At 45.0% G+C, this 17,160-nt stretch overlaps 2 protein-coding genes across 5 annotated transcripts in view; both read left to right on the top strand.

Annotated features, from left to right (window-relative positions):
• The window catches only part of PPFIBP1 (PPFIA binding protein 1), a 119,857-nt gene extending 107,276 nt beyond the window's left edge, over positions 1-12,581 (top strand). For all 4 annotated transcript variants that reach the window (XM_050915070.1, XM_050915055.1, XM_050915062.1 and 1 more), the window contains 8 exons: positions 865-976; positions 1,123-1,211; positions 5,808-5,930; positions 6,753-6,878; positions 7,735-7,923; positions 8,481-8,660; positions 9,020-9,085; positions 9,871-12,581. In XM_050915070.1, the coding sequence (XP_050771027.1) occupies positions 865-976; positions 1,123-1,211; positions 5,808-5,930; positions 6,753-6,878; positions 7,735-7,923; positions 8,481-8,660; positions 9,020-9,085; positions 9,871-9,957 (972 nt within the window). In that variant the 3' untranslated portion in view covers positions 9,958-12,581. The remainder of the gene's footprint in view (positions 1-864; positions 977-1,122; positions 1,212-5,807; positions 5,931-6,752; positions 6,879-7,734; positions 7,924-8,480; positions 8,661-9,019; positions 9,086-9,870) is intronic.
• A 2,382-nt stretch (positions 12,582-14,963) lies between these two features.
• Positions 14,964-15,867, top strand: REP15 (RAB15 effector protein). The gene is given in 2 exon segments (XM_050915400.1): positions 14,964-15,043; positions 15,045-15,867. Coding segments are annotated over 2 exon segments (750 nt in total). The 3' UTR covers positions 15,715-15,867.
• The last annotated feature ends 1,293 nt before the right edge of the window (positions 15,868-17,160 follow it).

Below are 17,160 nucleotides of genomic sequence, written 5' to 3'. Positions count from 1 at the left end.
CTGCTGTTTTGGTCTGATTATATTTTCTGCCCATTTTACACAAAGAGGAATGAGGATTTATTACACACAGGGTGATCAGTCTCTTTGTCTTAAATCGTTACAGAATTGTTTGTCTTTTTTCTAAAACTAGAAATAGAAAAAAAGTTGATTCAATTTATACTTTGAATCCACAGTATCCACTAACATTTAAATTTTCAGCTTTTAAAAAATCACTCTCTTCACCAAATAGTAAGCCTGTTTTCTCAATTAGGCAGTGAGTTATTTCAAAGTTGTAGTTACAGTACAACTGCAATAAGAAAAGTGTGATATGATCATAGTGGCTTGTAATAGTGTTATCAGAGGTAACATTAACTCGCAAACACTGGTGAAAGTGTATATGGGATTGAAGAGATCCTGGAATGGCTGCACTTGCAACTAAACTGGGGAAGGTGTTATGCATTTGGAAACATTAATAAATTTCAGTAATTCCTGGGACCTGCATATGCTCTGAACTAAATAATTCTTTTAACCTTACCTGCCTAAGTGGGAGGGAAGGAAGTAATCCCATCAAGTATTTTTCTGAATGCTAACATGGTTTATACTGTGGTATTTTTTTTAACCTGGTATAGAATATTATGGCCGACATTTTCATACAGTTTGGAATCCATCACATTTTGAAATTAATCCACCACAGTGAGTGGGCCTTTCCCTAGTACTGAACATGTGCTAAAATGATGCTGATATTCAGCAAATAGAAAATACACCTGCCAAGTCACCAGCGAGTGCTGTGTACAGTGTGACTCTCTGAAACCATTTGTAATTCAGCAGAGGGAGAAATAAAATACAGTATTGTCTCTAGGTTTGCTGCTTTCTTTCCTTTCACAGGAGCTTGGGATAAAGCACCCATTGCATCGGAAGAAGCTTCAGCTTGCTCTGCAGGCACTTGGATCTGAAGAAGAAAACAATCATGGAAAACTGGATTACCACTGGGTTACCAGTAAGATTTTATTACATGCTGAAGCAGCAACTTTAGATAGGGGTTCCTAATCATGGCTAATTTGGGGCTCAAAGAATGAGAAGAACGCTAACTGGTGCTAGGTAACTTGGCTACCACACTAACATGAGTGTCTGTCTCTGCGTTAGGGTGGCTGGATGACATTGGCCTCCCTCAGTATAAGACCCAGTTTGATGAAGGAAAGGTGGACGGCCGAATGCTCCATTACATGAGTGTGGTGAGTAAATGGCTTTGCTTTTCCTGACATCTTTTTCATGTTCTTAGTTTCTCCCCACTTTAATGCACACTGGTGTACCTTCAGATAGCTCACTAAAGACCAGGTGACACTAGAGACACCTCCTTTCACTGTGCCTATTGTTGCGACTGCATAGATATTAAATTCACATAACACCCTCCAGCCTCTCCATCCCAGCCTCCATGTTCCTCCTGCTCCCTTTGGGTCAATTCGCCAGTGACAGCAACCTTTTTTGCACCCCACAGCACAAGCAGCTGTGCCCTACCACGCACCTCTGCGAACAGCCTTCTCCCCTTTGCACATTCACCTCCTCTCAGCTGCCCCCAAGCCTTTCCCAACAGCAGCCCCAGCCCCAAATGCACTCCCTGCCCCTGCTACATATAGGGGGGAAGAGGGGTCCAGGCAGCAGCTGGCCCCAAGAGACAGTCGGCTGCGGCTGGGGAGGAGGCACCACCATTGCCAACTCTCTTTCCCTCAGCCCTCCTGCAGGAGTGGCCACTGGCCAAATCCTGGCTGGCCCCACGAGTGGGGTGCATGCCCAAGGGGCTCTGTGGCTGCTTGGGCAGCTCTCGTGTCACAGACAGCCATTCTCATGTCCATTCAGGGAGAGCAGGACCAGACAGGCATCTTCGGGGGTCCAGTGTCCGCAAGGAGCCAGAGAGCTGGATCACGGCTATCTGGCTTGTAGCTTCCCAGAGTAGAAAGTCGGCGCCTGTCTGGAGGCCGGCAGGCCATCTGTGCATTACTCTGGGCACGTGTTAAAAGTTTTAAAGAGGAACGTAGAAGTGCCACATGGTCGCATGTGAGTTTTGCCTCAGATGACTGAATCTACTGAAAGGAAGCCAAAGTTGGAGTTTACTCTTACTTGCTTTTGCAGCATCGCAGAGGCTACACCTATGCACATGTAGTGTACCAAAAGTACAGGCTTCTCTCCAACAGCTAAACATCTCGTGTGTCTCATGGGACTTTCTGACAATGTCAAAGCTGTTGAATGGTTCATAAACTGGGTCTTCAAGTTTTCTGGATGATTGTAGGGGAAGACTGAGGGAGGTCAGAGTGTCAGAGGCATTGCTACCACTAAAAGGATATGCTAGAATGCCATATTTGTCTGTGTGCTTCACTGTAGTGTTTAAAGGACCCCTTGAAACTGTAGTGGGTGTCCTGTGTTAAGCTAATGCTAATAGCTGTAACCTATAGAAAACAGAAGGCCTGATACTACTACTCACCTGCAAGTATTTCCTATATTCTTTCCAGCTTTAAAGATACTATCTTAAGGTGGAAGAGCAAACATAGTAAGCAAGAGCCCAGACGCATGCATGGGAAACGGGCAATCTTGTGCTTAACAGTTGCGCATGACGCTGATGTGCTCAGGCAGCGTTTGTAAGTACACAAAAGTGTGCAAATTCTGTGGTCGCAGTTCACGCAGCTGGGCCTTTACTGTTCAGGTTGTTATTAATTAATAGAAGTAGGTGGAATTTTTTTTTCTTCAGTGAACAAACATTCAGTCTACTTACCTATTCACGTGGATGCTTAGGTGAAGAAAACCCAAGCAATTTCCTTTGAAGAAAATTGCAGTTTTAAGAGCCAACTTGTTTGAAAACAGGCTACATTTAATAGCTTTTGCATAATGTATTTCAAAATGCTTAGCACCAGCGTCAGCTCCCCACTTTACTCTCAGTCAGGTGAAGTCAACCCAGCAGGTTTCCTTTGTGTAAGGTCTCAGGTAAGATGAGATAAGACCTTTGTTCTTTTCTGGAGACACAAATGCAAACTGAGCATCGCTAATATTAATCCCTTCTGTATAACAAAGAAGAAATCAATCACACTCCTGTTCTCTCATGAGCCATGCCATAGGCAGAGTAAAAGTTACCTTTTTATGCTACATTTGCATGTATTTTGTATAGGCTTTACAATAGCACCGGGAGGAAGCCTAGGGTTGATCCATCTCACTCCTCTTGTAAGACAAGCACAGCGCTGCTGAAGAATGGCAGCCACTGCCTGGGACTGACCTGCCTTCGCTACCTGGCATGACTTTGCTGTTGAGTCCCTTTCGGTCAAGTGTTAAATACTCACTGGTTATGTAGTGGGGTTTGGTGTTTGTTTCCTTTAGTTTTTTGAGTTTGGACATTAATATCAAAGTAGGAGGCAGTTTGTTTCTTCTGCTTAAGTCTTGGAGATCTGATGCCAGTAGGCTCCACTGAGCTTGATCTTGTGTTGGGACACTTTACTACCACTGTATTAACTGGATGAGGATTGAATGCGGACAAGACGCAGCATAGGCTGTAATGTAAGGGAACTTCTATTATTCAACAGTCAGTCTTTTTTGTATTAAAAAAGAAAAGTAATAGGTGGACAGAGGAGGGATGTGTAGCAGGAGCTTTGCCTTTTAAATAGATATTCTTCCTGTCACTTCCCTTTAACTGTAGATCACTAGGGATATTTTTAGGCAGAGTTTAACCATCAAATTGTAACAACAGATTCAGTGTAAACAACCGACTAAATACAGCTGTATGCAAAGTATGAAAGAAATACAAAATAAATAATAGTAAATATTTATTATTTTGTAATAAATAAAATAGCAAACCATGACATAGAAACTCTACTCTTAGATTCATCATAAGGTTAGCCAAACACAGTGAAATGTTTGGGTACACGAAGAATCTAGCCTTAAATATTCTGACAAAATAGAGTCCAGTATTCATAGCCCATATGTAATACTAAAACATATTAAGCCAGGTTAACCCTGGCACAAGGATGCATAAATTTATCTAAGTCAGCCAACTTGCACCAGCAGAGAATTGAACTTTGAGACACTTAATGGCATGGTTAGAACTGAATTACAAATGAAGAGCCTACTTCAGCAGGAATGCAAGTCTCACAGCATGTGACCACAGTTGCAGTGCAGGGGAGGTTTTTCTTTTGTAGCACTCTTCTGGAATGACAACAGCAGCGAGTGAGCTGGGAAGTATAGCTGGGCCTGTCACATACTCCTCCTTACAAGCTTTTCATGGCTGGGCTCCATAAATGAGAGAGAATCTGATTATTTTGGTTTTGAAATGCTAAATTTCTGGGGCTAGACATTGGAGTGAAACCAGAGGTGGGCAAAACGTGACACCTCCCACACTGCGTAGATTGCAAACCAGTCAGCAGGTCAGGGTGTTGGGTAGCACCAGCAGCCTTTTTTAACCTGTGAGCCTCATCTAAACCTTCTGTCTCCTTCGCCATTGTCCACCACGTGTGTCCTGTGAGTTGAGCCTCCTTAGGTGCCAGAAGGCTCTGTCTCTCCCCTCCTCAGTGGTTTGAAGGAGCCCTGAGTACAAGGAGAAGAGGGAACTTTAATGGAGCCAAAGCAAAACTCCTGCTTGCTACTGTAGTCATGAAGGGAGGAACTAATCTCTCCCGGCTCTTGACACCTAAAAGCTACCTGTCCAGCCGAAGGCAGTCATCTGTGCCCTGTGGTCAGTGCAGAGAGAGGGGTGCTGTGAGGCACCATCTCATTCCTTGGCATGGCACGAATTGTCCTAAGAGATGCCTGACACTTTCCACGGACACTGGTGGGAGCCTAAACAGCCGGTCTGCGCGAGCTATAAAATAAGTCCCCCGTGAGATGAATGTTTAAGTAAAAAACATTGCGAGGATCAAGCTTTTGGAGAAAGAACCAGCTGATTTTGTTAGTATCACCGATGTGTTGCATGGAGGAGTGTGGCCGTGCCTTTGCAGGCTCTTGCCCTGTGATGTGTGAGAAGTGGCTCATCCCACGCTGAAAATGGTGTGGTGTAAAAGCACAGCCACGTTGCCTTGCGGTGCCTTGTCACAGAGCCAACCTTCAGGCTGCCCGTGCGTCCAGCGTGCTCCCTTGGCACACGTGAGGGGGAACTGGCGCTCCTGGCCAACCTACCCTCCTTCCCTCGAACCGTAGTGGGTGCCTGTGCAAGGTAGGAGCTACACAGTGATGGTGAGCTGGGTCCAAGCAGATTTAAGGTGAGCCTCTCCACAGCCTGGATATGGTCACCCTTTCCATCATTGCATCACTTGGGACAAGCATCTTAAAAAACATTTATCATTTGCAGTTGTGGGAGACCAACCTGACACGCCTTCGTATTTTTCTTCTTCCCTCTTGTTTTTTCATTCTAGTCATACAGAATGCCTCAATTTTCAGGGTAACTTACTGTTTTCAGCTAAACTTTTAGCTGGACGTTTGTGATATTAAAACTTCTGGCAGGATTAAATGCAAATGCCAGGTGAGTCTGATGCACTGTGTTTGGAAAGCTGTCCTGGCTCTAATCAGATCACTGAGGATGTGTCATCTCACCCTCTCCCCTCCTTGTTACCCCAGGTTTCTTGTACTAAGCTTGGTACCCTATGTGAAGAACATCGCCCAGGAGCTAGTACAGTGCAACACAGGAAGCTTTTATTTTGGGACAGATGGTTTGACGTTAATCACGTATTAAAATCTTACCCCCAAATGTGTCAGATGTGCCATTTTAAGTCAGGGTCCGAAGCAGTTTCTTCCAGTTGGGTGCTGGTTCCACCAATAAGCACGTTTATGTTTATTAATTCCCCCTTCCTCTTTGACAGGATGACTTGCTGTCCTTGAAAGTTGTCAGTGTCCTCCACCACCTCAGCATCAAAAGAGCCATTCAGGTTTTGAGAATAAATAACTTTGAGCCCAACTGTCTGCGCAGGAGGCCATCTGATGAGGTACTGCTTTAAGATGAAGCTGTGAAGAGGAATCCTCTAGGGCTTTTTCCCTGGTGTTTCTGATTATTCCTGCTCTGCTGTCTCCTCCTGTCTCCTCCTTCCTATTTCATTCTGTTTCATTTTCGGTTTCCTTTTTCTCATAACGTTCTTCCAGTCTCATGCTTTGCCATCAGTACCTGGAACACCACTTTGTTTCCTCCACCTGCCATGGCCCCAAACTCCCCTCTTGCCAAATCTCCCGCTTCTCTTCCTAGCCAACAGCTGGCTGCTTTTGCCTAGTCTCTGGTGTGCTGTCTGGAATGTAAATCATCTTGAACTCAGTGCACTGTTGCCATGAGTCTTGTGTAACTCTCTGGAAAATTGATGGCTGTGTTAAAATTTTCTGTGTAAAAGGAGTTTGGCCCTGTTACCAGACGGGAGACTGCCATCAGTTTGTTTTGGAAGCAGCATATGCTGGATAGGGCAATGGATGATGAAGCAACCCAGACTCTTGGATTTAGATTCACGATGCGTATCTGCAAGAAAATCACAGCGGTTCATGGAGCTAGCTAAATTTTCAGTTCTACTGGTAGAAATTGCAAGTAGTCCTAGTGCACAGCAGGATCATCAAATGATGTGAAGCATAATACAGACCTGCCCACTGTCCAGACCCATCTCCACGTTGGTATTGCTGCAAGACAGCAATCCAAAAAGAGGGTTTTTTCTCAAGTGCAAAGTGGGCTTGCATTCATTAAGGGCAGGAGGGGTTTGTTTCGGTAAAGATTAGGGCTGGGACAGCTGAGTCGGGAAGTCTCCTTAACTGCCCTTTCCTCCTGTTCACAGAATAACGTCACACCTTCTGAGGTCACCCAGTGGACCAATCATCGCGTGATGGAGTGGTTACGCTCCGTTGATCTGGCAGAGTATGCACCTAACTTGCGGGGGAGCGGTGTGCATGGGGGACTGATGGTAAGGTTTTAGGCTGGCTTGTTCCATTTTATTAAAAAAAATATGGCTGAGAATTGCTAGAGCAAAGTTCTGACATGATCTTTGCTGCACACGCCTTATCTTCTTATTCTGCTTAATAAGAAATCGCTATCAAAATTTATTACCCTATAGTTTAAAGGACATGAATGTCTCGGGCAGAATTAGTGTGGGCAGCAATGGGTTTGGTTATCTGTATTCCCCTCACAATTTCATTTAGGTATGGCATTCTCCACATCCTGTCCTATGATGCTGTACACTGCTATCATGCTGTTAAACAGCCACCATCTTCCTTCCTAGACCTGGAGATGTTTTAATTTTGTGAGGAAGGCTTGTTACTTTTGTAAAATTTGTGATTTCAGTGTCAAACCAGGATTGTTTTTAATTGCTCTAGCATCAGATACTCCAGACAAGAGACTTATACTTGCAGAAGTTTGTTGTGGTGATTAAGAGGTATATCCCTGCGCCAAACATTTTATGTCTGTTTTCCATCATTCCTCTGGCTACGTTTTCCAGAATTAAAGCGGACGGTGGGTAAACATTTTGTGGCAGCTTCACACATTACATGAGTTAAGGGAGGATTTATCTGTTCCTTTCTTCTTATCTGCCAATTTGTTTCTATTTATAACTCAAGAAGGAAAGCCTGCAGGTAGCATTTTATGAATCCTTTAACTAGTTAACTCTTTTCTCCCTCTTTGTTGTATGTTTCCTCTAAAATAATACAAACAAAAACCCCAAAGCAACCTTAGGAAATGACCAAGACAGGCGTGCCTGTTGATGTCCTTGAGACCTCATCAGACAGTACTGGCTTCAGCTGGATTCTCTGTGATTTGATTAATAGGTTTTGGAGCCTCGTTTCAATGTAGAAACCATGGCACAGTTGCTGAACATCCCACCAAACAAGACGCTACTGAGACGGCACTTGGCGACTCATTTCAACCTCCTCGTTGGGCAGGAGGCCCAGCAGCAGAAACGCGAAGCCATGGAGTCCCCGGACTACGTCCTCTTAACAGCAACTGCCAAAGTAAAGGTAGGTCACTTGTTCTGGGTCGGTGCGTGAGGTTCCAGGCAGACATTTAGACCTCCAGTGTGCTGGTTTTATCCGTGTTTGGAGGGCAGTTCATAAGGTTTGAGAAAAGCAGCTGGCTGCGAATGAAAGAAGCGTGAGAGCAGAACTCGGCAGATCTGGGTTTGACACTTGTGTCTACCATGAACACACCACATCTCAGCCTCTCGTATGCACAGACAAGAGGTAGCACTCTTGTGTGTTGTCCTTCTGTCTGTACTATAAGATGTTTGGGAGGGAGACTGTCTCTTACTGTTTATAAGCTCATGGTTTAATGCAGTGGGATTCATATCTCATTTGGGATGCTTTAAATGGTGTTGTCTTAACAATGGTAGAATGAGAGGACACATCCTGTTCTTTCAGATGCAATTACCATGAAATACAGCTATTCAGAAGATCTTTGTTTAGGAGAGCAGTGGGGTTTTGACCCTTCATCATTGAAACACCAGTGCAAGAGTAAGAGATCTGTTAAGTCTTTGCTGATTCTCTAACTTCTTGTCAATTTTCTCTTTACTTGTAAGCCAAAGAAACTTGCCTTCAGCAATTTCGGGAGCCTGAGGAAGAAGAAGCAAGATGATGTGGAAGAGTATGTGTGTCCTATGGAGCTGGGGCGGGCATCTGGAAGTGGGTCAAAGAAGGGTTTTAAGCCTGGCCTGGATATCCGAGTATATGACGATGATGATTTGGACAGGCTGGAGCAGGTAAGCCAGTTCTAGCAGTTTGGAGTCCTTGACTGGGCTGTCAGGTTTGGTGGAAAACCTTCCTTTTCCCAGGGAAGCCTTCCTTTTGCTTTGGCCCGTGAAGGTCCTGACTTCTTGCAGTCGCACAGCATTACTAACAAAAGTGTCTCTCGGCCCAAGGAGGTTCAAGCTGTGAATGCAGCGCCTTTAGGACCTACTCCGGCGTAACTGTCCTCTCCCGACAGGGCACGCTCCTCCCTTGCTCTGACCATGTTGGGTGTAATCAAGCAGTTACATTACGTGCTGCACTTAATTGCCACTCTGTCGTGGCATACAATGAATTTATTATTGATTCATTGTTCATTATCTGTTTTTTGTAGATGGAAGATTCAGAAGGGACAGTGAGGCAAATAGGAGCGTTTTCTGAAGGCATCAACAACTTGACAGTAAGGCTTAAAAGTGGGGTCTGTGGAATAAGATCTCTGTTTCTGTAAGATGGGTACAAACCCCTTGGCAGTCGCTAGTATTAAATAGCAATGCTATTTAATACAAATACACTAAGTACAACTTTTCTTTGCTATTACTGGCTCTGTCAAGCAGCTGAGTTTTGTAGTTTTGGGGGCAATTGCTTTGATCAATTTCAGCGCATAGCAGGACCTAGTCTTTGGATAGAGTGAAGCGCCACTGGTCTCTGAGGGCTAAAGTATATCAAATGCTGTGCAAATTATGGGTATAGTGAAGCCTCATCAGAACTAGGGCTCAGTTGAGGTCCTTTGGTTTTTGTAAAGGGACAGAGGGGAAAAGAAAAAATTAGCGGTTCAGGAAGATACTCGTCCATCCTGGCGGGGAGGTTCCCCCGGCTGGAGGTGGTGGCCCGTGGTCGCCAGCTCTCCTCGCTGACTCCTTGCCCTCACGGGGAGGGCAGAGGACGTGGCACCCGGCTCCAGGCCGGCGAGTTGCCCTTGGGCAGTGAGTTGCCAACTGAGGGTCGCGGCACGTTTTCGGGGTGGAAGCCCAGCCCCAGCCTGCGCTCCCCGAGCCGTTTGGGCCAGCAGACAGCAGTGAGCTGGTTTTTCACCAGCGTGGGTGAAAAACGTTCTCGGCAGAACAAAGCGGTGGGTGGCAGGGCTGACGACGGTATTTGCTGTCGGGCACAGGACTGGACCGTCCCAGGTGCCTGATTTCAGTTGTGCGGGCCTGAACCTGGGCTCTTCCCTCCTTTCCGTTCTAGCACATGTTGAAAGAAGATGAAATGTTTAAAGACTTTGCGACTCGCTCTCCTAGCACCAGTATAACAGATGAGGACTCCAACGTGTGACAGTAACCACCAGGCACTGACAAAGGCTCACTTTCCTGCGTGCAAGAAATGTCATCATTATACGTGATGGGCAGCAGATCATGTACATTACATTGCTCTTGCTTCTGTTTGTTAGAAGTAACATTGGGGGGTGGAGAATTTAAAAAAACAAAAAGGAGGGGAAAAAAAAAGGTGCCTACTCTAAAGTTGCCATAAGAAACACCCAGACACTGGTGAATGGTAATTGTTTTTACTATATTTAATGTACAAACTGGTGATATGTTTCAGAGTGTTGCATTGAAATTTACGTGGTATGATAGTGCTCCTTTTGCTTATTCACGGTCTCAGATAATCCTTTATACTGTTTCAAAAGAACAGATGATGTTAGGTAGAAGTATTGCGTCTGTAGATATTGTGCATCAGCTTTCTCTAGGCTCAGCTGAAAAAAGATGTTACTGCTCTTTTTCAAGTGCATTTGTTCGGCACAAATACCAGTTCTGCCCTTCCTACAGTATCCAATGTAGGATTTTAGTCATCCATGCCCTGCATAAACTCCCCGGTAGCTCTTGACTGTTGCTATTATTTTTATACTGTTTTATAAAAAAAAAAGAAAAAAGAAGTATATGAAGTACATATAAAAGCAAAAATTTAAATTTTGTGAGATAGAGTGATGGAAAGTTTGAGGTGTGGGGGAAGGGGAGAGGGTTGTAAAAAAAATTATGCCAGTTTGCATACCAGCTGGTTACTGGAAAAGGCAGGCTGACCTTTGGAACTGTTTGCTTTCGTTGCTTTTTACGAAGTGCACAGTTTAATGATCTTCCATTTGGGATGAAACAATTATCAAGCATGTTTCTTCTAGCAGTGACTCGTATGGAAACTGCAGATTTTAAAAAGTCTTCTTTCTTGTTCCCAGCAGCAGTAGTTATAGCATTCAAACAAGATTATTAACACTTCTGTGACTTAAAAAAATTTCCTTAAAGTTGAGACTACTCCCTGCGTATGGAAGGGATATTTCTGTGCTGTGACTAACGTAAAGATGGTGTAGTTGCAAAAAAAAATAAAGTTATATAGAGAAATGTATAGGAAATATATTATTTCATAATATTAAATCTAAGGTGGGACTTTTTCTCCAAAATTAAAATATCAAACATGTTGCTCATTATTTTACCTTCTTAAAGCACAGCTCCTCTGCTTTTGAAGATCATGAGATTTTAAAAATCCTAATTAGCCAGTGGAAATCTTTTGTCAGACTTCCGGTATTGCGAGGTGTCCTAGCCAAAAGCAAACAAAAAAAAGTAACTCTGTTTATCACAGTGGTCATTCGTATGGTGTTGAACGTTGCATGTATTTTTAGCACAATGGCATGAAGCTTCTTTGCTTTGTAAAGGCAAAAAAAGTACAGCTGGAATTGTTCCTTGCGGTGGTGTGCTGCTTTACCAAGCGTTTGTCACTCGTTTCATCGCTCTCCTCGCTGGAAGTGAGACCGTTTCCGACACATTGCTGGTGTGGTGCAAAGGATGTTAGATTTGCGCTGACTTTGTGGGTATTATTTCTGAAACGCTATTAACAAAGCTAGGAAAGCAAGAACAGTTCTTTCAGGGGCTTCCAGGGAGCTCCCATCAGATGTTGGGGTAGATTGGAGACATATTCTATCATTATATTATTGTAACCCAATAAGCTATTACCAGCCTGGTTCTTTGGAGGATGTGCAGTGTAGGCTATTATTTATGTACCAAGATGAAAAATTTGATGTGGACCGGTTGTGTTATACATAATATCAAGCACTGCCATTTTCTCTTCAATAACTGGAGCCAGGCAAAAAATCCATAATGTATACATAAAATAGTTTGTGCTGCTTACCGTTCGTCTACAAACAGATCACAACTGATGCTTTATTCAATATTCCTGACTAATTCCTGTCCGCAAATAATTTGCTGTCTGTTGTTTCTTCCTCTGCAGTCTTGGGGGTGTTTGAGCTATTTTATTTGGGCAGAAATACCACATTGTGTAAAGCCTGCCGTCAGCTTTAGGGTGTGGATGCTTGGGATGTGAATTCAGGGCTCGCCTTCTGTGAATACTCTGCAATATGGTTATTATTTACATGTAAGTTGAGCTTAAGACCCTGCTCTCCCAAATGCTGCAGAAGCACTGGGAAGACGTGGTGCAGGCTTCTGAGCAAAAGTATTCCTCCAGATTTGCTTTCACTGGACGCTGGCTAGTGAACATGACTGGATATTCACAGGGGGGAAAAAAAGGGGGCTAGTGACACAATATTGTGTGCTGAAATAGGCACAAACAAACACTCTCCGATTTCTTTTCAGTCCAGTGCTATTAGCAAGCGTATCAGCAACGGCAGATGATGGTTTATTTAAGTCCAGTGTAAGTAGCATTCTGCTCCGAACAACCCTTTCCTGCATTCACCGGTTGGAAGCCAGGTCATCCCCGCGAAGCTGCCTGTCATCTGAACCTTGGTTATTTTACGGGGGTGGAATATGAAAGCAAGTGATAAAAGTCAGGAAGTTTATGTGCGCATGTGCACACAATTGATGCCGTTGGGGTATTTTAATTTGTGCGTGTTTGAAGAGGGCAACATAACTACTGTGTATTGCTATGTAAAATCCAATAAAGTCTGTGGAAAATGTCAAGTGTTTCTGGAAGCTGGTTCCTTTTTAATGTATCCTCTTTTTTTTCCTTTGTATTTTCCTAGGGAGCTCATTTTGTTCTGTGTAAAAGACAAAGGAGGGAGAAGGAGCAAAATTGCACATTTTTTGTGGACTCATTAGTTCGTTTGTCAACAGCGCCTGCAGAAGGACTCAGCTAACAGCTGAGAAATGGACTGCTCCAGGTCTTTTAGCTTATTTCTGGGATCCAGATTTGAACCATCTTGGGTTGTTTGGTACGGTGTGATGAGAAAGCGCTTCCCTGTTGCTCGGTGTTTGCTCCTCGGGGAGTCCTCGCAGTGTGCCCAAGGAAGGACCAGCTCTGGCCCTTCTTGCTGTAAAGGGCAACCGTCTCTCTGGTCCCAGGTGTCGTTCCCCTCCCCGTGCCCTCGCAGCCCTCAGCAGTCATAGGAGCTCCAGCTACTTTGCCAACAGGAGTTGAGCTTCCCCAGACTACATTTTGTTGCTGGGGTGCAGGTACAAATGATGATCAAAGTTTTCCCCAATGTAGCCCAGATAACGGACCAGAAAATGCAGAATCCCTATCTTGTGACCTTCATTTCTGTGGTTTTGTTCATCAGCTCAATGAGGATAAACACTTTGAAACCTAGAGTATAATAAACTTCTGTTGTCTGTTTGTTTACAGTGATGAGGAAAAGATAGATGTGTATTGATCAAGAGCCTATGGAGATTAAACCCAGCTTTTTTCTGTTTGCTTAAATTACATATATGCTTAGGAATGGAGAAGTAATCCAGAATAACCTCTGGAATGAGTCTTCTGATTCCCATCCACTAGTTATTGTTGCATCCTGGCTTTCCCTTTAGGAGAAAAGTTGTGCTGACCATACCTGCATGCTTTTTATACCTTGCACCGCTTTGTTGTTACGAATGTTTAGTGCATACTTTATGCTTCACCTTAGTATTTTGGCATTTTCATTTGCAGCAACAGCTTTTCCTACTGAGCCTCTTTATCCTCAGTTGGGAGGAAGAAGACAGTGCTCTTTGAGGCAGCTAAGAAGCAAAATCTTCTGAGTTGCCAGTAGATTTGGAGCAGTGGTCAGCAAGGAGAGAGTATGAGGTGCTGGGGAACCCTTGAATATAGAAAGGAAATTAGAGTTGCAGTCAGAAATAACGGGAGAAGCAGCAGCGTGCTCCCTAATCATAGCTGTGAGAAGGTCATGAAGGAATGGAGGTGGGCCCATGACACATTTGAAGACCTGTGGAAGAAAAGACACATAACATGTAGGGCATGATCTGTTTCTTAGAGAGAGGGGCCCAAGGGCAGCAGTGGGCCTGACCAGCCGGCGCACCTGAGAAGGTGTTTCCCTGGGGTGGCAGGGGCACAAGAACATCTGTAGGCAGGAGAGAGAGATCAAATGAAGATGTTTTGAACAATGAGAGTAAAGAGGGCAGAGAAGGACAGATCCTCGACACTTTCTTCACTCATTCAGAATGAAGAGGAGGAGGATGAGCAGCGTTCAGCAGGACAGAGCCTGTTTTCTTGAGAATGGTGGTGAGATCCTGGGCCAATGAAGAGACCGTAGTGGTGCATTTGGCACCAGCAACATCCAGAGCTGAACAGGGCTGGCTCCTGCTGTAGCGGTAACACGTGTTCCAGCTTTCACAGCTAGGGAGACTGGATTTTGTAAGGTTAGGAAGCTTGTTTATTTGTAGCTGTACTTGATAGCCATGCATGGTGGTGCGTTGACTGTCCAAGCTTCCCTGAGGCAATCCAGTTACAGGCAGCAGCAGCAGCACGAGCTGCTCAGTTGAGCCAAAAGTCCAACTGAGTCCCTGTGCATTGCCATGGCACAAATAATGCCACTGACAGTAGCAGCAGCTAATATTGGGATACAGGCAACGGCCCATCAAAAAAGGCCACCGCGTCATTTCAAGCACCATGTGGAAGTCTTCAGGTTTGGATGCACACCCTTCTCTGGGTGATTAAAAGAAAAAGGTTGTTTCATCTCCAGGAAACGCCCAGTGCCAATAAAATGACTTCTCTGTAATAGTCCTAGAAAGGAGATCAAAGGAGATAAGATCAGACTGGAATGAGATAGCATCAGCTAAAGAAATGGTGCTGGAATTAACAACAAGGAAAACAAGCACAGATGAATTCAGTAGGTGTGAAAGTTACTGGGCCTGTTGGGCTGGTCGCTGCTCAGTCAGCTGCGGAGAAACACACCCAGGAGAAAGCCTGTCTGCCCCACGGGACGGCAGCCTGCTCACAGAGCTCAGCTCTGCCGCTGCCATGACCTTCATCTGGAAGGCGACAGGTAACCATGTGCATGCTTAATAGGTCTGGCTGAGCCCGGCGCCTACAGAGCCGACGCTGGAAAAGGAAGGGACTTCCCTGAGGTGATCTGCATGTGGAAACGACCTCCTCCTGCACAGAAAATGGGCCAGAAGGTCTCGCACAAGGACAACCAGGAGAACAAGGCTGAAACTAGTCATCTGTGAAGTCTTCAGCCAAGGTGTGGTCCATGCATCTCAAAGGCTGAAGGACTATCTTGGTTTCATGGATCCTCAGAGCAAATTCCAGCCAGCCACAAACACACTGAGCGAGATCTTTTTGGTCAACTTCATCAGCTTCTGCATGGAAAAGGGAGTGGAGGAACATATCATGATCAGCAAAATGACCAAGCAGCAGCCCTCCCTGTTCGGGGTGGACTGGATTTGGACTCTGTCTGGAGCTGACAAGCAAATCAAACTTCAGATCGCTGTGCAGGCTTTACAGCTGGCTGAGCTTTTCCGTAGCGAAGGTGGCTCCACTGAGGAGGTGGCGGACTGCTGCCGGGAAGCCGTGCTGGCAGACGAGCACTTCCAAAACAGGAGCAGGTTTGAGAAGCTGGCAGAGTTCTGCCGCCTGGTGGGACGGGACTGCCTGGGCTTGTTCATCCTGTTTGGTGTGCCAGGGAAGCCCAAGGCTATCCGAGGAGTCATGCTAGACAGCATTGCCAAGGAGGAGCAAAAATGCCGCCTGTCGGGCACGAATGCGCTACGGCAATTTGTCACCAGTACTGACAGCTTCCTGCCCACAAAAGACATGTTGGAAAACTGTCTTGGCGCAAAAAATGGACCGAAGGAGGTGGGCAATGTGTACATAAACTTTCTGTAAACTGCTGGTTAACAGCAGTGGCTCTCTGCACGCTGGCACCAGAGGCTCTGTGGGGCTCAGCTCTGCCGCTCTCGCTTTTCTTCTTGCACGCCATTCCCTCCACTCCCTTATTTCCCACCTTCTCCTCCACCCATCGCATTCCCTTAGCTCCTGTGGAAGCCAGGCTGAGTCAGTCTCTCCAGGTTTTAAAACAGGACGTACCTGCCAGAAAAATGTGTTTGTAGAAGGCACGTCATTTTTCCAGAACATTTTGTTCACCAGACGTTAAGGCTTGGCTGGAACTGATGAAAGCTTTATCGCCCTGAGCCTTTGGGAGGTCGATAGTGAGCCTTTGTGAGACTTGACTCACAGCCTTCGTTTACTGTGTGGCAGATTTTTTTTCCTGTAAGAGGAGGTTGAGTCTGTAATAAGGAAAATGTGCTGGTGCTGGTCAGAAGATTTGCATCAGGGACAATACCAGGGCTTAAAACAGCTGGTTTGGAGGCGTGAGCTGGTTCCCAACTAAGAGGAAAAGCCATTCCCAGTGATGCTAGAAATGGCCTTTATGAGAAACCTATTAATTACCTGCCCTTAAAAGTAAAGTAGATGAGTGCCCCAGGCTACAGAGGGCCTTGGAGCTGTGACCAAAACACAGGGGCAGGGTTGATCCCAGTTGCAAAGCCTGTTCTTGCTGAGCTGCTGTGTCAGGTCAAGGTGTGGCAAAAGGCAGTGGCAGGTGTGAAGGAAAGCTTGGGGGGAAAAAATCAACCAGTGGGGACAAAAACCTGGCCCTGGAGACGTTGGTGGAAGTTTTTGCTTTTCACGGCAGCAGAGGCAGCTCCTGACCACTCATGGCAGAGAGCAAAAGTCTGGAGGAGGCAAAATTATTTCACTTTTTGAATTTGTTTTCAGTAGCTTAGCAGCTGATTGCATTTATGGACTGATTTATTCCATTTCCCTCAGCTTTTAGTGGACAAAGTGAGACTTTTGGGTTGCACAATTGTAATTACTTTCTTTCAGCCACTGTTAATGAGTGAAGGAAGACCTGATCAGTTTTCAAACTGGTAAAATCACTTTGTTTGTAGCTAGCTATCTGAATAGTTTTGTCAGTGCAAAACTGCTCTGCCTGTAGTTTTCTTATAATTTTATTCATTATTTAACAGAATAAAAATAATTTCAAAAGCTCATTCATATTTTACTGTTTACTATTTGAGTTACAAGCTGGGGCAGCTGGGACAGCTGAGAAATAAAGGCTGTTATTTACACAGCCATTAAAAAAAAAGGGCACAAAGCTGCAGCATCAGTGCCAGAAGTGTTCGCAGCTTTCCATGGTGTAGGCGCAGAGGCTGAAAGGTGAACCGAAATAACAAACACACAGCGAACTGTGAAATTTTTACTGAGTCACAGACGTAGCTGGGTATGGAGAAGGAAAGCCTTTCAGTTTTGAAATCGTTCATTGATATGCAG

This window comes from Gymnogyps californianus, chromosome 1, assembly GCF_018139145.2.
Source record: "Gymnogyps californianus isolate 813 chromosome 1, ASM1813914v2, whole genome shotgun sequence".
NCBI lineage: Eukaryota > Metazoa > Chordata > Aves > Accipitriformes > Cathartidae > Gymnogyps > Gymnogyps californianus.
The sequence above is the reverse complement of the archived record's forward strand: the minus strand, read 5'-3'. Positions and strand labels throughout refer to the sequence as shown.